General features: G+C 42.0%; 1 protein-coding gene across 2 annotated transcripts in view; it reads left to right on the top strand.

Annotated features, from left to right (window-relative positions):
• COL17A1 (collagen type XVII alpha 1 chain) overlaps positions 1 to 23618 on the top strand; it is a 190645-nt gene that overhangs the window by 136481 nt on the left and 30546 nt on the right. The window contains exons 38-46 of one of the 2 annotated variants that reach the window (XM_078643724.1): positions 1891 to 1971; positions 6970 to 7020; positions 7211 to 7327; positions 9663 to 9722; positions 14286 to 14321; positions 14427 to 14471; positions 20269 to 20337; positions 21526 to 21573; positions 22861 to 22995. In XM_078643724.1, coding sequence (XP_078499850.1) covers positions 1891 to 1971; positions 6970 to 7020; positions 7211 to 7327; positions 9663 to 9722; positions 14286 to 14321; positions 14427 to 14471; positions 20269 to 20337; positions 21526 to 21573; positions 22861 to 22995 — 642 coding nt within the window. The remainder of the gene's footprint in view (positions 1 to 1890; positions 1972 to 6969; positions 7021 to 7210; positions 7328 to 9662; positions 9723 to 14285; positions 14322 to 14426; positions 14472 to 20268; positions 20338 to 21525; positions 21574 to 22860; positions 22996 to 23618) is intronic. The other variant, XM_078643723.1, reaches the window with a different exon arrangement.

The following is a 23618-nucleotide window of genomic DNA, read 5'->3' as shown; positions in this document are numbered from 1 at the left end:
TCTTGGTCATCTGTTGTTTCATCTTAGTCATCAGTTTTTCATCTCCGTGATCTTCTGTTACATCTTGGTCGTCAGTTTTTTCATCTCCGTGATCTGTTGTTTCATCTTGGTCATCAGTTTTTTCATCTCCGTGATCTGTTGTTTCATCTTGGTCATCAGTTTTTTCATCTCCTTGATCTGTTGTTTCATCTTGGTCATCAGTTTTCTCATCTTGGTCGTCAGTTTTTTCATCTTGGTCGGCTGTTTTTGTGGTGTTCAATAATTTGCCACAGTCCTTGGAGATGTTCTCTCTCTCTGTGTTTCTTGATTCGGGAAATGTTTTCTTTGTCTCGTTTGTGCGCCTGCGCTCTGAGTGTCCTCGTGTTTTTCTTGTTTCTCTGTCCTGACAGACTCCTCGGATCCTTGAGTTTTAACCATTGCAAAATACTATGTTAACTTCCTATCAGTTTGAGGAAACCTAGAGTAGCCCAACATCAAACACTTATAAATCAGTAAAAGCATTAGTAAACCTGAGAAATCAACCATGAAAATAAAGATTCATGCCGATACATTCTAAGGCTCAAATCCTCACACATCTGACATTGGACACTGGTCGGTATTTAGATGACCTCTATCTCATGAACTTGAATCAAACACTTTTCTTTTGTGATCAGCCCATCAGAATGGGTTTGTATCTAGAGAAATGTAGATGTAAGACCTCTCTGCCAAAACCATTCCCTCCATGTGGACATATCACATTAAATGCTGCCCCACGGAGTATCTCAGGGTTACAAATGCATTTGTAAATTGGAGATTGCATTACAGGCCCAGCTTCTTAGACTAGTGGTACATGCTTGTAAACAATGTCTGCCTCCGGGAAGATGATGCAGTCAATGGCAAGACTCAAATAACTGAATGCAGGCTACAATCCCTGAGGTTGCAGCAGGGGCCACTCCAGTCACGGTGCTCACAGCAAGCAATGACGTGTCCATTTACTCTTTTTACAGGGTTATGTGATGTAACCACTACCTTACTGTACGCTAGTTGGGCATTTGTTGAGGCCATTAAGGTAGACCCTGGCAATTCACAACTAAATGGACCGCAATAGGCAGCCGTTATTTCTTTTAGTGACTCTAGTGAGCTAACCACTGCTGTCAGGGCAGCACACCCCAGCATCTGGATTCATTGTCCACAGCATTAGCCTGTAGCCTGATGGGGTGTATTCTCAGAGGGGTCAGAACATACAAAAGCTCTGGCCTTATTATCCTGCTGCAGACATAACTTCCTGCTGTTCGCAGTATGAGTGGCAGCATTACAATATGGCTGTTGCTGTTGTGAGCAGTAAGGCCACTTAATGCTACCAACTCGCTAACTGTCCTGTATGGAAACAAAGCATCTTTGAGGTATTCAAGCAAGTAAAGCTTTCAGAATGTAAAGCTTTGAGAAACTGGGGACTGAGTTTTATGAAAAACCTCACACTGATGCAAACTTTTTCAGGTTGAGCCCAAAGAATCTAGAACTCACTTCACCTGGAGTTCGAGGTACCTACGTCCCATTCCATGAGGCTATGATAAAATACCTCCTGTTTTGAAGACAGCTATGATATGGTTACCCTTAACTTCATGCTTGTGGAAAATAGAGTATTCTCTATCCTATTGTGAGTTCCAAGGTTGCAATGTGTCTTGTTCTCTGTATATTATTTGTCTGTTCTGAGTATTAGATGTACTCACCTCCGTACTCACTAGTTGTCATTTTTTTAGATGGACTCACCTCCGTACTAATCCGTTGTCATTTTTGTACATACGGTCTCTTCCTAACACTGGGTGATCTTTTGACTGCTGTAAAGGACTCTGGCGATCCCTGTTTCACATTAAATTCACAGTTGTGACATGCATGTCTTAATTTCCTTAGGTGCACAACCAATTCCAGGCCCTCCTGGACCACCAGGACCCCCAGGACCACCTGGCATTGCAGGAGTATCAGGGGCAGCAGGTAGGGAAGGGCCTCTTTGGTAGTAGTTGTGTCGCCCAATGTTGCATTTCCACAAGAGTAAAAGATACATTGATGTTCTAAACTCCGGTGCAAGGATTTTCCAAGTCCCAGCCAAAAATAAGTTTTGCAGTTTGATTGCTCCCTTTCCTCTAGTAGAGCAGGGCATTTTTAGGCCATTTGATGTGAACATTCATGCCCTCTTGTGGCTTTTTGTCGTGGCACCGTAATGCTACAATCGCCTTAAAGCATCATTGCCTTCGATGGTATCTACGTATTGTGACTGGAGAGCTTTTCAGAAGTCATCATTCATTGCCTGGTTCTGTGCAACACAGGCAATGTTCTTCATCATATGTCAGGTAAGTAACTGCCTACTTCCTACCCTTAGTATTGATTATTCCATCATGCAGATTATTGTTACCCAGACTCCTCCTAGAGATAATCACAGAAATATGAGTAACACTGCTGAAGCTCAGACCCACTCAAACATTTATCTCCAGATCGATGATCGTTATAGCTGCACGAGAGATAAAGGGAGAAAATTATCACTTGATAACATCTCATTACAGAGTAAGGTATGTGGTCACACAATAACCCACTCACAATTTAATCTGAGTTTAGTAGGGTTTCATTATAAATCTAGAAGAAATCAACATGATCATATAGAAATAAAGAAAGACCAGGATAGGTCCAAATCTCCTGAAGAAATGTACCCTCTATAATACAAAGCAGATGACTAACTCTATGAACACGATAGAAAAGATAGGGAAAACAGAATTGAGTATTAAATTGCAGCATATGATTTTCCAAAGTGAGCATGAGCAAGCTATCTCTCCCTGCACTACCTTATAAGGGCAACCAAACCAGGAAGCATTTAGTAAAGGTGAAATCAGAAATGTGTCAGCTGTTAGAGTCTTCAGTAGAAGACAATCCAACCATAGGTCAGGTAGCATAAAGCCACACAAGCAGAAGTATAGATCTGCTCTCTGTGAAATCCTAGGATGACTCTCTCTGTCCCTCACTACTTTTCAGCATAAAATATCAATTGCATTCAGGGGAGATAATCCCACATGATCCTTACTAGTGAATTTCCATGGCTCCGGCACAACTGGATACTTGCCCCACCTTTCCCACATCGATAAGTTGCAACTTCATCCTTGGTCATTTCTCTCCTCCTCCATGAGAACTCACCTCCTTGCTCCTCACCGCACTTCTCCTTGCCAACTTGATTTTCTTATGCCTTGCTATCTAATGATAAAACAATTCTATGCTAACTAATGAGACCTTGTCCATACCTGCAGTGGAAACAGAATACAAGCAAATGTATTCTACGTTGAAGGTTAAATATTAATTACATATTAGACTTTAAACATGAGCTTGAACTGGACCAGGTTCTCGAGGCCCACTCTAGTCAACTTTAGCAGTGCACAGAGTTAAAGAATACGTGCACATTTCTATACACACAATTAATGCAACTTCTTTAGACATGTATACGTCGTAAAGGATTATGAAGATGTCATTCTAAATGCAACTGCATGGAAAATATACGATTAAATGATTGAATGATTAAATGTTGATTTAAACATACACTTTCTAATTTATTTACCTCCGAATGTGACACATTCTGTTAACTTCTCCTGGCACATTAATATCGAAATGTTCCACAGACCTTCAATAATCACGTTCTATACACAAATTCTTAAGGTGGAGTACTTTAAATATGCAATACTCAACTCTCCTTAGTAACATTAATCATTCTGAATATATTCGAGTGCTGACTACTCGTGATTATGATGCACTCCTAAGGTATCTCAGATTTGATCAAGATTGCACTTCTCCACACTGAACCAAGAGTTCACCTGCTGCTGTTCAGATGCAGTCACCTTCAGTGGGTAAACGCCATACCTGGTGAAAAATTCCAGACAGCTACTAACTAATGGTTTCTACAAAATCCAGTTGCCGCCACATCTGTTTTGAGACATCTATTGATCTGACATGAAAAAATCAATTTGCCTTTTGATATATAACACTGACTTACTTTTTACGTTGTTTTTATCATTTAAACAGTAAAATGTCCCTTGCTTTCTCCACTAGAAATGCATAGCCCCAGATGCTACAATTGAAACGAGTACAAACTGTTTGGCCACCTTGATTCTTCACAATCTCTCTGCATCCTTTGATACAGTGATCCACGACCTATTGGTGACTTGTTTAGATCTGGTCAGTGTTTGGACATAGGCCCTTGCCTGGCTGGGTTCCTATTTGCAGATTCACCCCAGATCATCCACTCCCCCTCAATCCAGAATACATTTCTTTACACGGGTAAATAGGATCTCTCTCTTAGCCCTACACTTTTCATAATCTGTGTTTTGCTCTTGGCCTGGCTCATGCACTCTTGTACTGCGTGGATGATACCCAGCTGAGCATACAGCTCAGGACAACTCCTCTATAGCCTATAAGAACTAACTCATGGTAGTTCTCTCTTGGATAAGTGAGAATTCCTTGGACGCAATGCTGACAAAACTGACGTTTTGTGCTCCACAAGCACACTTCTGAGTGAACGTTGGATTGGTGGCACTCCGCACTCGAATTAGTCCCAACTTCAGCCCCGCCATCAGGAACCGTGGTATCTACTTTGATTACATTATCTACCTATCCATGAAGGTAAGTAAGATTTAAGTGTCCTGCTTTCCTCATCCTTGCTTCTTTCCTAAAATCATGCCTTTTCATAAGCTCATCTTGTGTCAAAGCAGTGTCCAGGGCAATTACTCTTTCATGACTGGAGTACTGCAATTCTCTGTAGTTGTGCCTTATTGAATTCTTTGTCATTCCCCTTCATAGAATACAGAATTTGGTGGTGAGGCTCATTTTGTACTCACCTCACCAGACTCTGGTACCTCATTTAGAACTTTATTGTATTGGATTCTGTTTAAACCTCTGTATCTGGTTCATTAGGCCTATCACAAGTGTGGCCCATTATTCATCAACTTCTAGGGTTCTGGTGATTCCTTGTAATTTCTCGAAATGGCCAGAAGCTTGTACCTTCTCATTGTTTGCTACCAAACGCTGGAATGCACTACCCTCTTATTTGGTCTGTGATCCATAGTGGCAGGATTTGCTTTCAGGTGATTGTTGTTGTCTATAACTCTCAGGAATAGGCTACATTTCACCCAATCATGCCCATCTTTCGGTGGACGTTTAAGATGCCAGAATGTTTGTATAGCTGAACTTCACATTAAAGACATGCCCAGAAAGGTCTAGGATCAAAATGCAAGTAGCCATAGGGGACATATTTTGAATTAGCAGTTCACCTTGACCACACTTAAATTGTCTTAATGCTGGCTACATCTGTTGCTTGTAGAATCAGCATAGTCACAAAAATTGCTTTTGAAGAACTTTCTGTTAACTTTTTTGTGTGATTAAAACTGCTATCTGATACTGTTCGTGATTCTTTTCCGCACTCGGCCATAAACCCTGGTTTGTCTTTTGAATTTTTATAATCCATTGACATAATTTCATGTGTTGTATTTTTTATTATCTAGCGAGACTTTGTTAGAAAAGTGTTTCCCAATGGTACTATTATGGCAAACGACAATTATGAAAATGACCTAGGTGCGAAGTGACTAGAGCGAACAATCCTCAGAAGGGCATGGCTTTACCAAACCTTTGCAATACTGTAAAGTATAAAAACAGCGTTATAGTGGCATAAACGCCACTGGCAATACATCAAAGCACCTTTGTAAATGCTAGTTTCGCAATGCCGTAGAGGCCTCTTGGATGTGAAAGTAGGCTGGACTTCCAGTGCTTCTAGTGAGAACGCTTGCCTGCAGTTTGTTCCCCTAGTCTCACAGTGGTTCCAGGTTTTTAAATTGGAAGCTACATTGCAGCAGGTTGTATTGTGGTTTGAATTGTAACACGTGCCTATTGGCTAATATGTACTTCAGTTGTCAGGAAACGTTGCAGACCCCAGACAATGCTGAATCATTGCTATCCCTAGTAACCACTGGGGCATAGAGGCTAACATAAAATACCTGAATCTGAAGCATTCCAGCTGAATGACCATCACCAGTGTCTGACATAGTGAGCTTTGGAATCCACTGGCCATAATTGTGGTCACACGTATCATGCATGAGGGGTGTAGAACTCCCACTGTGATATCATATAATGAACCTAGAGCAAGGTAGCAACCACTATCAAAAGGCATAGTGGCCTTTGAGTAGAGTGGCCATCTTTATTGTCAGTTCAGCTTTTTGTAGTAAAGCCTCTGTTCCAAATACATACAGACACATACAACCCTTTTGGATAGAGTCAAAGAAATTACGAATAACCTTGACGCTGTGATGTCTTTTTGGTCTTGGTTCAATGGAGTGGTACACAGATACGTTTTTTGGGTGACTACGATGATTTTTCACAATACCTAATGCCAGCAGACAGTGCCTTCTTGTCATCTCTGTTGGGCCATCGGAATACCCTAGAACTTGTTCTCCTGGAAGAGTAATCAACAGCATTATTTTAGTAGACTTGAACTCCCCATCACAAGAGTCTAGTGATTACAGTACTTTGTGGCCATATTGTAGTCCAAGTGACTACCAGTTTAATGGAGGGCAAATGCCCATCAACTTTAAAGGGCTGACATGTTTTGCAGCTGGTATGTTTGTCACTTGTAATATGTATCCTGGCCCTTATTTATTGAACACCGGCCTTAGAGTATCCACTTCTATACACCCAAATGGCAATTGTACATTTGAAGTGCAGGAGGTTAAAATGAGTGGCCTCAGATTACACTATGCTTTTGTGGTAGCTTTGCTTGAACTGTGGACTCCACATCGCTTACATCGTCTCCATCACCTTCTTAAATCACTATTTATCTAAATATTCAGCACCAGAGAAAAATTCTTACTGGATGGTGATGTGTTCCTGCCGAGGCTGGCTTTGTGATGCGAACACTGGTCACCAATATCAGAAAAGATACTCATTTCACCTTTTCGTGCTCCTTTTCAGGTGCTTCTATTCAAGGACCACCTGGACCGCCCGGTGTTGCTGGTCAACCAGGTGAGTCAACAGTGAGGTTCATAAGGGATTCTAAAAGCAGAAATAAATGTATTCATTCAAACACACATTAAGATCAAGAAATACAGTAAAAGCTAATTTATTATTGACCTTATTTATTATTTAGAACTGATCCATTGTACTGAAAACGTTCATATTTTATTTAGACTTGTTGGTTGATCTTATTTCTCAGGTGAAGGTAGAACTGGACCACCAGGACCACCAGGACCTGTTGGGCCTGCTGGACCACCTGGACCTGCTGGTCCCGCCGGACCTGTTGGACCGCCCGGCGCCTTTGTCCCATCTTCAGGTAAGGACACTAGTTCTACCTCTGCAAAAACAAAGCAGTCAGCCCTCTAAGCGACAAAATGTAGTTTTTGCTTCCACTGTTAAACCTTTGAAGGCTATTACAAGTTCCTGCAAATGAACAGCAACCGCACAACTTAGGCTCGCCATAGATGGTATGTTATGCCTTGTTACATCCTTTTTTTATTACTAATATGGTAGTGTTCTATTAGATAGAGCAAAACTAATCCTGGAAATGTCTGTCCCAATAGCGTCATGCTATGAGATGTCTGCTTTAGAAACACAACTGTGTGTGAATTATAGCTGGGTGGTAACTGAAAAGCTTTGATTTTCATATGGATTGTACGATGAAGTAAATTGCACCATTGGATCCTCCTCAGGATCTATCGCTTTTCCAGAACCAAGAGGATTTTTAGTTATCAACCAGCTCTGAATCAGGGCACTATGCGTGAAGTGTATGTAGCTGAAAGTCATGCATTGATCAATTTGAAGAAGGGATTTGGCTTATAAATGTTGCTGTTGCTTGCTGCCCTCCCTTAGTCACCATGCTGTGTTTCCCTTAGTCAGACAATTGACCATACCAAAACTCTTACTCTGCTGTTCAATGGCCTAGGAAACATTACAGGTAAGGTGCATTTTGTAGAGCTTCAATAGAATATAGTTAACAAAAGCCTTCTTTAAATATGGCCTTAAAAAAATAGAAAGTCTAAGATTAGAGTCACCTCTTTTACCAATGCAGTGTGAGTCAAAAACTAGACTAAAAAGTCTAGTGCAATTTGTGCATTTAACTATTTGGCTCCTACTGTGGACCCCGCTTTGATTATCAGTACATACCCAAGATGGAGGTTTAGGGCTCCTCACCTCAATCGCTTCATCTTCATTGAATATGGGAATAGCAGGGGAAAATACCAATGTCTCAGAAGCCGCCTATGGTTCTAAAGACTAATATCTATATTTTTATAAGTGACAAATGCTTGTCATTAGGGTGAACTAAATTCCCTGGAATATTTACATCTTGTGTGTTCAGGTTCTACATGTTTTCAAATTCCTTTTGGCCTTTGTAACTCCTCATAGCAGCTAGAGAAAAATTTCAACTTACGCTATTACTCTGCTCCGATTAGCTCCTGGCTTCCACATCTCAAACCTCCCATTCTATCGTAATGTGAATCTCCTCCATCTAGTTTAGCCTCTCTCAACACAAATGCAGATTTCCAAAACTCATTATCAATTCAAAATTCACAATTAAAGCAATTCACTAACTGGGGTTGTCAGTCCTAACCACAGGGAAACCATTAATATAATGACTGAACTGCCAGCTCATCTTCAAGGACCAAAGTCATTTAAAGAAACTCACTATCAGGCGACCAGTCCGGAGGGTCTACGGCCTCCTCTATCACCGCGGCTGCCCTTTTATAGACCCACAACCCAAAAATAGGCTTGGAAGCCAGCCAAGCAGCCACAAGACAAACACCTCACATCACTTGCGTTACACTCATGTATCTCTCACAGCTCCTACTTTCTCCTGCCCCCTGGCATCACCAGGGGTAACAGTGTGATTGAAGGGAGTCACTCTACAGAAAGGCGTCTCACTTTGCAGTGGGGTCATTAAAGGCAAGAGGCAGAGTGACATCTGTGCTGTAGGATGTCCATCTCTATCTACATTTGAAAATGATGTCTCTCATTATATATGATGCTCCTGTGATTTACATGTTGCCACAGTCTTATCTTCACCACCTAGGTCAATGATGGGACTTATCGGCAAGACACCTGCTAAAACAGCCTATGGAACCTACCAGATCCCAACAGGGAATTCACCTTAAATAAACCCTGGTGTCAACTTCCACCCTATGCACACATGCAAAGGAGAGGGTTTTAGTATTTTAGTAACAGTATTGACATTCATTGATTTTAGGTATAAAACATTATTTTGATGATCTTTAAATGCAAGAGTTTGTTTGCATGCTGCTGAGAAAAGTTGTATTCAAAAAGTGAACTAGTGAATGAGTGAGTGGGAGTAGATTAGTTCCTGTTTGCGGCAAAGTAACATTTTGGAGATTTGACTGTGTACTGGTTGCGTGGCAAAGAAAGAAAAATATGCAATACAAGCTCAGTGTATAAGAGCCAAAGTTGTATTGTTCTGAAGAATGCCAGGTGGACAACCCTGGCAAGTGGAGCCATCATAATCCAGTTCCAAATGTTAAGGCAAAGTTAAGTTCCTTTACACGTAGCCACAAAACTCCAATTAACCAGGTTCTTGTGATGGTTTATGCTGCAATGTCACTTTAAACTTATGTAAATGGCAGAATCCTTAATATATAAATCATTCTATTCTCTGGCAGAAACCTTCTTCGCAGGACCACCAGGTCCACCAGGTCAAGACGGAGGCAAAGGAGATCCAGGTAGGTGTGCTGCCTGAAAGCTACCAGCCACATGTCATTGTATGGTATTTGGAGCAGTGATGTGCCTCCCTATTTGATTCTTTGAAAGACATTATCATGTAGCACATTTTCAATTTTCAAAGACTCTCCAGTACCAGATATCACTTCGAGGTACAAATTTCTTCCAATATCTTAAGTACAACGTCTTAGATAAGGGATGCACAACTATTATCCACATGGTCCTCAAATAGAGTGATTAGTTCCATGGGGTTCTTGGATATATTTAAATGTGTAAGTAATTATCCTAAAGTGACAATTGTGGTGTGACAATGAATCTCTATTGTAATTCTAATCTACTCATGCAATGCTACTCTTGTTTATTCCTTCAAATTCAACTGATGTAAATAATGCGTATGTCATGTGCATGTTGTTCACTATAGTGAATTTGGGTGCATATAATTGATCTATACTCCCCTGTGAATGGCCATCAGAGGAAACAGAAGGTAACCAATGCCAGTCAAGGAGCGGCTGATATGATGTCACATACTAGGGGCTCTGTTCACTACCAGTTGACCAGGCACTGGGCAGTTCAGCTAATCTTTTTCATTCTACAATTTCACATTTTCTAGCAGGCCTGCTGAAGCTTATGAGTGAGTAAAGTTCAGTTTTCCATTTTAGGGCGTTTTTAGAGTCACTAATCATGGAGGACAACTTGTATTTCAGAAGCTGACTATGAGCCAGAAGATGAGACCTTACCCACAGCCTCTGTGTGTTATTTTGCTGCAAAAACGTTATCAGAGACCAAAGCCAGATTCTTTACCAAAATTTAGAAAGTCCAAGGATTTCTTGAATCAGAGCAGAACATAATGTTGTAATACCTTTGACTGGTCTCTTGCTCAAACACTCAGCGTAGATGCTAGAGCAAGGAGTCTCAGATATTTGGACCATTCCAGACTCATCCCTCAAGCTAGAAGGTTGATGCCATCAAGGCACAATCGGTTAAGGCTGTCCAAACTCAAATGGTGATTTGAGGAGACAAACTGCAGACTCTTTCATACCTCCATATGCAAGTTCCGGACTTAGCAAGGATTCAGATGAGATTTCATGATTGCAACAAGACATACGATTCAAGTGAATGTAGGCTTGTAGGTGTAGATTTTGTAAACTTTCAGCGTGGCATCATTAATAAAGTAAACATTTCTGCTAGGGGTGACAATAGATGCATTTTTACCTTGGCATAAGGAGTTTCCTGAACTTAATTCAGACTATGGCATGCTCTCTCCTCCTCTGGGAGTTCCTTGACGTATAGAGCTGCATTGTACTACTTCCCAGAGCATGGTCTACTTGGCTGCCTAAACCCCACAACTTTCCACAATGGTTGATCTGTCACTCAAGCAAGATCTGGAAGTTTGGAGTGAAATGGTTTACTCCAGTAACTGCAGGTAGAGAACACCAATAGTAGGCCACAACAATGACACTGGAAAATCGTATAGTTATGTAGTAATTTTATGTCACCTGGGACACCTTATTTGAGTACAGGTTTTCCTACTTTAAACAAAGGCATTCTAGTGCACTAGTCCAATTGGTTTCATTGAAGTAAACCAAAACTACAAATCCTAAAATGCACTTTATAGTTAAATGTAAGCCAAAGCCTGAAATATGACGTATCTGATGACATGGAGTTATATGGCAACCTAAATCTCTTTCCTAACACGGTTGGAAGGCAGTCATGATAGTTACTCCATGATATCATTCCTACTACATTCTTCACATAGGAAGATCTCTGCAACTACGGGTCAAGATTGTGCCTTAAAAGTACAGGACTATCCATGTTGGGCTGAACACTATATTTTATAAAGCGTAGTCAATGATGCAATTTCTCTCACATCTCAGCATATCAGAAACAGGGAAGTTGTGAGAAAGACGTGTCGCATCGTGTTTTGTTTTGGGTGTGTTGTGCGCAGCACACAATCTTACTATAGTTACATTGATTAGTACCTTCATCACTTTAAGTGTATTAAGAAATTATAAAAACACCTAACAGCTTGCCTATTTCATATCCACGAGGTGCTCCAAACATAATAGATGCACGCCATGACAACCTATGGCCCCGCTTTCCAATCTACTTCCTGAGTGGGAGATAGTACTTTTATACGCAGCACCACAGTGAACTGGATCATTTCTTATGTTTGTGAATTTATCACTCATGCAAAGTGCTGAAATGAGACCTATAGATCTACCAGGCCTCCTTATCAGTGCAAGTTTCCAAAAAGCTGACTGTTGTCCACCGAATCAGCTTGGGAGGGGGAGAGAGTTATTTAGATTCTCTAATCTTCCAATCCTCAGTGTCACTGCCTTGACTGCCAAAGAAGGTGCCACACTGGGCTAACTGTGTTCATTATTATCGTGCAATGAAACCACTTAACCACTGAGGAGGCTTGAAGGCCAACTTCAAAAAGTGCAAAGCCACCGTGTTGTCACCAGTTGTAGACTTTCTTGTGTGATACACGTGATAACAGTAACCCCTTACATGGATTTTCATCTCAGAAGTGTATACAGAAATGTCTTCTAAGATTACACTGACCTCTTGTGAGATCACTCTGCTTACATTAAGACTTACTGGAGAAGCGTGGCTCAGTGGTTAGAGGCGGCAGACCCGGAAGCTGAGATCGGCTGTGGACCAGGGTTCGATTCCCCGCCTCGGCGGGTCTCGGGCTAAAAAATTCCACGGACTCGATAATTCTCGCTCCGGTGCCTACTCAACTCACGGGGTCACACTCTGCAACTCTGGGCAATAGCTTGCTCAATCTCCACTACGGCCCCTCGCGGCGGGATGCCTGGCTTTCACCTTGTGGATACCCTGCCGGGATATCTCACAGGGGAATACCAGGACGGGTTCCCTAAGCAAGCGCTTAGATACCGGGTCGGTGATTTGCGCTATATAAATACATGTACATTTACATTTACTGGGCCTCATTTATGAGAAATGACGCATCGCTGCGTGAAAGCAGCGATGCGTCACTTCTCAGTGCACACTCCTTGCATCTTGATTGATGCGTCATATTTATAATATGACGCATCATGTCGCAAGGAGTTACAGATACGTCAGTACTTCTGACGTATCTGTAGGCGCAAAAGTGACGCATTGCTGGAGTGTGTCACAAAAGTGACGCAACTCCAGCAATGTGTACTTTTACATGGGCAAGTCCCATGTTATTAGTGCCTGCGTCAGTCTTACGCCAACCATGAAGCAGGCGTAAGATTTTGACGCATTATTGGCCAAGAAATGGCGCAGTGAAATCTTATAGATTTCACTGCTTCACTTCCATGACCCTTTCTGCATCAAAACGCCCACCTTGCATACATTATACCTGGCGCAGGTATAATGTGGTGCAGGGGTTTACAAAGTGACGCATCTACCTAGATGCGTCACTTTGTAAACATGGCACAACAAGGCGCATTTTTTACGCCACTGGTGCATCACAAAAAGTGACGCACCAGCGGCGTAAAAGTGACGCACAGCCTCATAAATGAGGCCTCATGTCTCCATGAGTAAATTACCGTCGACATTGCATATGTGGTGTAGGTCACCCACCTCATTCCCGAGCCAGTGCATGGAGGGATTCTCCCATGAGAGTTTACCGCAATGAATTCCGTGTGGCAATCGAGATACATGAACATTGCTGCATTGAAATTCTCTTAACAGTGATTGCTGTGGTAGGTCGTGTTTTAATGTAAAACATAGACCCCTAGTTTCCATTGTTTTGTATTGTATTCCTTTGAAAAAACATATTTAGACTAGGAAATGTAGGGCCTCTCCAAACGCCACAGAGGCTCTTTAGGTACTTTGGATTTGACGAATTGCACCTTCACCATGATAGGCTGCACATGCTCCTGTAGGTCCATTGGTAGGCTTCCAAAATACCTCGCATGTTCTGTGCTAGTTCAGACCTGCATTACACCTTGTCCTGGCGTTGTTCTCAACTGTTTCTGGAGTCTGACCCTCATTGTCTTGTGGCTGCTGGCGCTAACATGTTTTTCCCATGTTTCCCCTTCTCCTCCAAGTCTGATCCTCTTTCTTGCCCTTCCCACAAATCGCACGCTGGGCAGATCCATGTCAGGCAATCTCACCAATCGTGTCAGCCAGGAGCAACAGCATGGCTCTGCTTCAAAAGTGTCACTAGTGACTTCCGGGCATCGACTTCTCCATCAGTCAGTTGCACATGCTGAGTTCACCTGTTACAGTGAAGCAAATAGTGCTGACTTCTATAAAACATCCATATACCAAAAAAGGATATAGATAGCCAAATAAAGGCTTACTCAGAACACACTTCAGTTCACACTTGTGTTGCAGCCCATAGAGTAAAAGCTCTGAACAATGCTTGCTGGGGGGTATTGAAAAATGTTATCATGTCAATTACGTAAACTAATTCTTACAGTAATTAAATGTGTAAGGAAACCTCTGTTGAATGTTAATCACTGTAAATAATACAATGCACCCATCTCTTACCACATGTGCCTTACTGGAAAAATGTATGTTATGTTTAAGAACAAGCCTCCTAAAATGATGTTTCCTTCTTTAAGGTGCACCCGGAGTACCAGGCGGACCAGGATTGCCAGGTAATTGTGCTTTCCACTGCGTTTGTCATGCCATTATTCAATACGTGCCTTCCTAAACCATTGATGAGGATGTGATGATTAATGTATTCATGTTGTGTTCAACAGGTGACCCTGGACAGCCCGGCCTCCCAGGATCTCCTGGGCGTGAAGGTGAGTGTGGCAAAAATTACCATCTGATGAGATCAATTGTAAAGCATTTTATTAAAAGTATATAAATATCAAAAGAGCAAATGCTATGGGTAAATCAAATAACAAAGCATACACAGGTCCAACAATATCTGATGAGAAAATTTGGCAGAGGCAGATAAGGGAAATGGGAAGGTGCAGCGTTACTGAACATGTTACAGAGCCTAGTAAGACTGAAGTCTGGGTTAATGCCGGTAACTTGGTCGGACCATTTCTTTATCTCATTCGAGATGGACATCTCTTGCCCTATCCGACCTACCATCAACCCTAAAACCTCGGGCAGAAATTGGAGCCGCATCACCCTGGAAACGCTCCAAAAACACCTCAATAAAACTCAACCACTCCTGTCGTCCGACCCTAATTTAGCCATTAACTATCTGGACACCTGGATTGGTCAGGCCTTAGACGTCCTGGCCCCCATTAAATCCATTAAAACTCACAGGGCGGTACCTTCAGCCCCCTGGTATTCCGACGAACTTCGGCAGAAAAAGACTTCCTGCAAAGCTCTTGAGCGCCACTGGAGACAGAATTATTCTATGGACAGCAAAACCTCCTATAAAACTGCCCTTAAAGAATATCGGAGAATGATAGAGAAGCACAAACGGGACTTTCTGGCCTCAAGAATTAAACTTGCTAGCAACGGCGCCAGGGAGATTTTTAATATTGTGAGATCTTTTACTGACCCCACTTCGCTGCTCCGATCCCAACCTGCCTCACAAGCGCTATGCAACAAACTCTCCCAGTTCTTTGAGGACAAAATTGAAATTGTTCACTCATCCTTTCCCTCCGCCGACCGAGAGGGAGACTCCGAGCAATTCATTCCCCTTTTACCGCCCCCATTTTCCATGTGCAAATTTGCCACAATATCGGAAGCCGATTCCCTGACAGAGCTGCTTAAATGCAAATCAGGGTCCCCCAACGATCCATGGCCAGCCAAGGAATACAAAAAACTAGCTCCCCTACTCAACCCCCATCTTAATCCTATTTGGAATGACTCCCTCAGAGCAGGATGTTTCCCTTCTAAATGGAAACATGCCTCCCTGGTCCCCATTTTGAAGAAATCCAGCCTCGACCCAGACCTTCCCAGTAATTACAGGCCTATTTCCCTTCTGCCTGCCCCGGCCAAAATCTTGGAAAAGTTGGTCCATTCTCAACTGGCGACTTTTATTGAGTCCAATGGGCTTCTCCATGATTCCCAGCACGGCTTTAGGTCGGGCCACAGCACAGAGTCGGCCCTTATTGAAATGGCCGACTCTGTGAGGTGGACGCTTGACCGAGGGTCGAGGGCGGTGTTAGTGCTGCTGGATCTTTCAGCAGCATTTGACACCGTCTCCCATAAGATCTTGCTGAGAAGGTTGGAGGACTTGGGACTAGGGGGCACTGTCCTGAAGTGGCTGTCTTCCTATCTGTCCGACCGTACACAACAAGTTTTCACTCCTCCCTTTACTTCCACTGCCAGACCGCTTAGATGGGGAGTCCCACAGGGTTCTTCCCTTAGTCCGCTTTTGTTTAATGTTTATTTTTCCCCCTTGGCTAAGCTGATTGCTCAGACTGGGATTAAGTCTATATCCTACGCTGATTACATTCAGCTACTTTTTACGTTTGACACCCCTTCTGCCTCCACCTTCGAGCCATTGAAATCCTGCCTTAGAGACATTTCCAACTGGATGGACGCTAATTCCCTCCGTCTCAACGCAGGAAAAACGGAGATCCTGTTTTTCAAATCTCCTTCTCCCCTTGACTCCAGTCTGTGGTGGCCCGTAGATCTGTGCCAAGCCCCCACGCCCAAAGACTCTGTGAGAAACCTAGGAGTACGCTGGGATAACAACCTCAGCTTTAACACCCAGGTACAGACCGTAGCAGCCTCTTGCTTCACTAAAATTAGAACAATCAAGCGGCTCATTAACTATCTGCCGGAGGACTGCCGTAAGACTGTGATCCAGGCACTAATCATCTCCCATCTTGATTATGCTAATGCCCTTTATCTTGGTATCACAGCTGGCCTGTGTCACAAACTACAGACGGTCCAAAATGCCGCTGCTCGGCTGGTGGAGAGAATCCCCGCCAGACACCACATCTCTCCATATCTCCGTAAACTTCACTGGCTTCCCATTGCGAAAAGGTGTATCTTCAAGGCAATGACGCTGGCCTTCCGTGCATCCAAAGGCACTGGGTCAGCCCATCTGAAGACCACCCTTCGCCCTTATGTCAAACCCAGGCCATTACGTTCCAATGCCCTTATACTGCTGGAAACCCCCCGTTTCAAACGTTCCCGTGCAGGTGGCAAAACCTTTGCGGTTTGTGCCTCTCAACACTGGAACCTGCTTCCCCTAGCCCTTCGATCCTCCCAAACAGAACCTGCATTTCGCAAATCCCTGAAAACCCTTCTCTTTTCTTCCTAGTTTGGTTCCCTTCCTAATTCCTCCTGTTGTCAGAGTCTTATGTAGCGCAGGGATGCCCCGTTGGGGTCGCTGCGCGCTTTATAAAACACACAAATAAATAAATAAATAAATGGAAACTTTGATAGGTTGGGGAGGCACAATTGTCCAAATCTGGTTGGCAGATGACTTCAAAGGCCTCCTCCTTGGTTCTTCATCCTTATGTGACGATTTCGATGTGGAAGATGTTAGCTAGTCAATATTTCAGTCATTAACCAAAGATCGACAAGCTTCCTGACTTGTTTCGTGGCCAGAAGAGTAGTGCTGGATTTATGCAGAGCCTGTAACCCTCTGTAGTCACATATGTTGGGACATTAGGAAATAAGTGGGATTTCGCATTTCAGATCAGGTTCACCCTTGTTTTGATACATAGTCAAAAGCTGTTTATAAAGAGGAACAACACCCTCCAAGATATGATGGACAGCAGTGAAGCATGTGTCTGTGGTAGCATGTGAAAACATTGACTAAAAAATGCAATATCACAAATTTAGTAGTGCACCAAAAACTACAAAAGTCTAATCACATGTAGACTGATCCATGTCTTATACATTTTATGTTCCAGACAGTCTTAATAATTTGTTATTCAAATTCCAAACGTTACAGCCACAACCACAGCTGATGCGTTTCATTCACTACTGTGAACTTCTTCAGGGCTCTAATACAATTCAACATATGTATAAAAAACATACAACACACCTACGTTAAAATAACCCTCATATATTACACCTTTAGTTCTCACCTATTCCTAAATGTAAAGTTGCACAAGTTAAAGCCAAATTTAAAATACAGCAGTCCTAACATACAAACTATTTTGCCATGAAATTCCATCATATTTTTTCTTATATGTATCAATATTACAAAATTTCTAAAAAGATGACATAAGAGAAGACAAATTCCATGGCTCAATTCATAATAATATAATAAATCAAAAGAGATGGGAAAAGTGCATTGATCAATCAAAGAGACCATGCAAAGAACAAATGCAATCATTTAAAATGTGCAATTAATATCCTATATCCCGTTCAATAATATTCAAAATCAGCTATCATGATACATACCATTCAAATTGTTTCGTTTTCCTAGATATTTTCTGATACAATCACACTACATTCTACCATTCTTTATTCTCCAATAGATATCATATCAGTTCATAGGTTCAAATGATATTCCATAAACCAAACACTCCTGTCCAATTTTGGGCCGGCCTCATAGGGGACACCAGGCAAATATGATAACACTTGGGTAAATAGGTATTTCAACCTAATCTATTAACTTAGTTATTTTAATCCATCTAGTTCTACCCTACTCGTGATTACCCAAACCAGTCCAATTTCCTTAAATCGTTCACCCATGATCAATTTTATATAAAACAAATCATCCATGATTCCACAAAACACAAAGCCACCACATATCCATATTTGGATTCTAAAAAGAAGAAAACCCCAAGTACTACCACAAACTCCTATATCAGTGACAAGAAGGCCATTTGTCTAATGCATTAAATATATGGACATGGCTAAACAACAAAGTAACTATTTCCCCAAGGTATCATGCCAATAGTGTTTTAAATCAACCTTCCTAACAGAGTCCATTAGATAAAATCTGAAACTTGTAAGTACCGTTCCAAGCGCATTAAAAATTATCCTACCCCACGTGCACATGCCAAAATCATGCATAAGCGATAGGTTTGTATATCAATAGTGTAACACTGCAACCACCCCCAAACATTAAGCCAATCTGTCTTATCACCTACCCGAATCCATGTCCAAACAAACGCTCAATGAGTAACTGACACAACGCCAAAGAAAGAAACCCAAGTGATCTACTGTTTCTTTCCTCAATAGCCCGACATGGGTGTGCTTTATGGCTTACACCTGTGTTCGTCACATCAAAATCCTTACCTCTGCGTCTATTGACTAACATCCACCATCTTATAGTATATAAAATCCAACAGCGTGTTCAATATATATCATAGATTCATACCTGTTAGCACCTCATTGTATAGAAGGCATCCAAAGAAAGGTAAATATTACATACATGCCTATTTCCAAATAATTAACTTCAACAAATATGGTGTTTTATACTCAGACCCATTTCACCTACCTCTTGTATAACAAGAAAAGAGAAACTACACTGTGGTTCGAAACGGCCACCATTTTGGATTGAGTATGTTGTGTTAAACAACAATAAATACCAAATACCTGTTAGTCAATTACATTCAAACTAACCTAAGAGTCATTACAAAATATCTAATTTATGGACACAATATTTCTGGGCATTTCTGAGATCACTCACATAATAACCCCTGCCCTTCTTTCTCAGCCCATTTTTTTAAAACAAAATTCCCTTCCTGTGAAGGTCTGATGAAAATTATTGCCTCTGCAGTTATTGACAAACATCTGCCATCTTGTAGTGTATAAGGTCCGACAGCATGTTCATCATATACCTCAAAGATTCAAACTGAATGATACCTCCTAGTGTAAACCACATTAAAAGAAAGGCAAAAAATTCAATACAAACCTATTTCCAAACAATCAACATTAACAAACTTGATCCTACCTCGATCCCAAAACATGTTTCACACTCAGACACATTTCCCCTACTGCTTGTGTAAAGAGAAAAGAGAGGAATTGTGAATGATCTTTGCCTGCTGCTCATTATATGTGTTTGAGATAACTATTGACTAAAGAAAACAGAATGACAAAATCTAAAGTGTAAAATCATAGACAAAAAAGCATGCATTGACAAAAACTCAATCATGCGTAACCATCTCCCTATGAAATACTCCACATGCAGCTAGACCCAGTATCAAGAACTTATTCCCAAAGATGGTAGAAGTGGAGTCAGAGCAGCAGATCACCCCAGTACTACAATGGGTGTGAAATGCGTTTGTTTATTTGTAGGCAATTTGTTGCCAGGATATATTTTTATATGGTCATGTTTAAAAAAAGATATTTTGGTGACGTGCATTGGGGTCTGTGGACCTCTATTTAAGCTATCCTAGTAAGACAGCCCAATAATGAGAGTTTGCGATTGTTATACAGCTTTGACACACCTTTTTCTTGGTTGTTTGCCACCTTTATCTCCAGTGTCCACCATGGATCTTGGATACCATCCTGGCCTCAATGTGTCCCAGAGGAGTTTGTGGGTGTTAGGTGCCATATCCCACTCTGGACTAGGGAACTGGAATGCTTATTGAACTCACTGTCTCCCTCCTGTGAAATGCCGGACTCTCTTCCGCTCAAGAGGCTGCCACTCACATTGACTATTTTCATGACACGTGTTCTGCTCTTACAAATTCAATGTAATTTATTGTCTTGTAGGTCAAGCAATCATCGGACCTGTTGGGCCTCCAGGCCTGCCTGGGCCGCAGGGACCGCCAGGAGAACGAGGTCAGTAGAAATGTCTAAAACACGGGAGGTTCAACTGGGTATGAGATGAGTTTGCATCATTGAACGTATAAGACACTTGCTTTAAAGAGCGTTCTCTCTTTTTGTGGCCACTGCTAGCAATAACTGATTTATGGAATTACTCTATGCCCAGTGGCACAGTTTCACGGAGATGCAAAGTCTTCCTAATATTAAGATATTAGAGGAGAAGAAAGATTTTGGATGGGGGCAGATCTAATTGAAATCAAATTGAAATGCTCAGAAAATTATTGCATTTTCCAGAGGAACATAGAATAAAATCTCCAAGAATTTTTTTATTCTAGTGTTTAAAATTAAGACCTCAAAGGGCAGATAAATTAAAAGAATGGGCATATGCATAGTCGCAAAAGTGGGCCTGTGGTTTGAGGACGTGCAGACCTAGGGTCCTAGTTAATTGAGTTGACCAGCTGAAGTTCTTAGCCTGAAGGCCTTTGATGAAGCTGAGTTTTTGGATATCAAAGGCGCAGAGGTGTTTCCGAGCCTCTGCACGGAGGGAGGAGGGGCATGGGGCAGACTGATCACTCAGAGACTTAAGAGGCTGAAGTATCCCTTGACACAATGATAGTCCTCTTTCTCCACAGCTTTCTATGGTGGATCAGGCTCCGTGAATAGGATGAAGACTGTGCTTAGCAGCGCACACAACCATTGCTTTAGCATGTGGTGTCCGGGGAAAGACCTGCTTACTTTTTTGCTGTAAAGGTCCAGTGTGAGGATAAGCGGGGTAAACGACAAGCCACAGAGTGGACTTTTTTGGACTCAGGGGCACAGTGAATAGACTGAGCAGCAGCTGTGGCCTCAGAATAAATTTTTGTTGTCTTTTCTGAGAAATTCAGAAAGGACTTAGGTTCGTTGTCACTTTCACAAAAGGCTTTGCGCACATATTGATTGAGATCAAATCAATATCAACTCACGAAACTGAGACTAGCTTTATGTGCCACAGTTCAGTTGCAAATGATCAATGGTGCCCCCATGTATTATTGTGTAATGCAAGAATCCTCAGCCTATAGCTGCACAGCATGAAAAGCAAAGGTGGATTTTCAATAAACCAGTTTTGTACATTACACACCCATTCTAGACTGTGACCAACTATGAAGGAAATGTTACATCTTTTATATGTGGCTTGGATTAATGGAAAACACAATCCTCTTTTAGGAGAAGCTGGTGTCCCGGGGGCTCCAGGAATCCCAGGAGGATCTCGAGGTAAGAGGGATACTTTTTATTTTTAGAATTTAAATGTTGCACAAAAATAATCACTCCTGTTGCCAGAAAACATTGAAAGGCTTGTATTGGCCAAACGTGGAGTGCTATTCACTAATGTGTCCGTAAGTGGGCATACCCACCCTGTTGTGTTTTTTACGTCTCTACTCCAGATAGCTTTAAATGTCAGTAGGCAGGCCATTGTTTCCAATGCATAACACATATTTAGAATTGGCATTAGATCAGCGCCTTGGTCATGATTGGATAGCATTGCTGTGTCTCTCAGAATTCTGCTCTTGATTCGACTGTTTTCCTTCCTCTTCGTGTGTTCGTCCTGCCCAGAAGTATTTCTGTTTCACAATGTACTGACTGACTGGATACGTTGTATCTTTCTACTGTATAACCCAGGGGAGTCTTTTTATATTTAGTATCCAGCACTCCATGGAAATGCATGTATTTACTTAGCCTCTCTCCCTGTTTATTCCCCCACCCCCTTTCACTTCCTCAATTATAATTGACAAAGTTAATTGCTTTGCATTTTAAAGCCCGGACATACTGACTTTACCAATACTTGCTTTATGATTGTGGCATTCAACTCTAGCACCACACTTTCAAATCTTTAGTACCTGGATTCTGACAGAAGAGAGGCAAGCACCAAGTTTAACAAGGCCCCTGCCTCAGTGTTTCACGTTGGCATCCCTCCTTTGATTTTATAATAGCAGAACCGGGTGTTATCAAAGCAAGAGAACTTGGGTGTTATCAAAGCAAGAGTCAACGAATCTAGACAAAACTCTGCTTGTAGTTAATTTATTTATGAATTATGTAAGGTGTTGTCTGCGCAGTGAGTGGTAAGATGGGTGAGTTAGTAAGGCAGTCAGTCATGACGTTAAAGAGTGCAGGATTGAATCTGTCTGTAAATCATTGGGAAATAGAGCAAATGAGCAAGTGAGTGGGTCCATCAATGAAAGAGATTGGATGAGTAGGCGGCTGATGGACTGAGCGAGAGAGAGAGTGAGCGAGAGAGCGAGTGCCTGTCAGCATTTAGTGAGTAACAAGGTACATAAGTGGATTTGTGAATGGGTGATCGAGTGAATCCGTCACTCAGTGGGAGAGCGAATGAGTGAGTGAGAGTAAGTCAGTCATTTAGTGAATGAGTAATGGGCGGGTGGGTAAGTGAGTAAAATAAGGTTGTGCATGTAGTCGGTTCACCATGTGTGATTACAGATTAGAAATATTTTCTACCTGGTTCTTTCACATTGTAATGCACTGGTTACTTTTTGTGTTTTTTAGGTCCAGCCTCAAGCGCAAGAGGAAGCCCAGGACCACCAGGTGCCCCTGGCCCTCCTGGTCCTCCAGGCCCCGCAGGACGCGGCCCACAAGAAGTCCAACAATACATTGCAGAGTATCTTCAGAGTAAGGAAAAAGGTGTTTCTTTTCCTCTTAATCAAAATAAAGCGATTTACTTGCGCTGTGTAAAATGTTCATTCTAATTTCGAATGCTGCCGGCTACCGTGAAATGTCTGGATATACTTCACTCAAAGGGTTCTTAAGCGCAAACATCACAAGGCCCCCCTAACAGTTTGAGCACCTCTCATGGAAAGAGGCCATGTTAGATGGCCTCCTATGAACTACCAACAGAATGATGCCATACTGCCCAGCTGGGAAGGGTTGTGATGTAGGAGGGTTAAGAGGTGGGTGTCGGCTAAATGTCATTGTCTTGGGGTCCATATCCTTGCACCTGCTCTCGTTATGAGACCCAAACAGTGAAATATTTTCAGACATGTCATTTGTCAGCTGGAGCTTTCTCTTTTTATTATTGTTTGGACCGTGAATTAATTGTTCTGAAGTAAAAGTAGTGTCAAACTAAAGCCAAGAATGTAACTGTTTTTAGGTCGAGCCTACCAGACAGCTCAAACTGTCTGGTTGTCAGCTTGCCAAGATCTTAGTGTGGGCTTAAAGCTCATATGTTGGTGCCATTGGCTGGCTTTATTGTTACTCTCATTTGCTTGCTTCTTATTTGATGGCTTGCCCTGTCTATCTTGAGTTTG

The sequence above is a fragment of the Lissotriton helveticus genome, chromosome 5_1, assembly GCF_964261635.1.
Source record: "Lissotriton helveticus chromosome 5_1, aLisHel1.1, whole genome shotgun sequence".
Taxonomy (NCBI): domain Eukaryota; kingdom Metazoa; phylum Chordata; class Amphibia; order Caudata; family Salamandridae; genus Lissotriton; species Lissotriton helveticus.
Note: the sequence above shows the minus strand (reverse complement) of the source record. Positions and strands in the feature narration are given on the sequence as shown.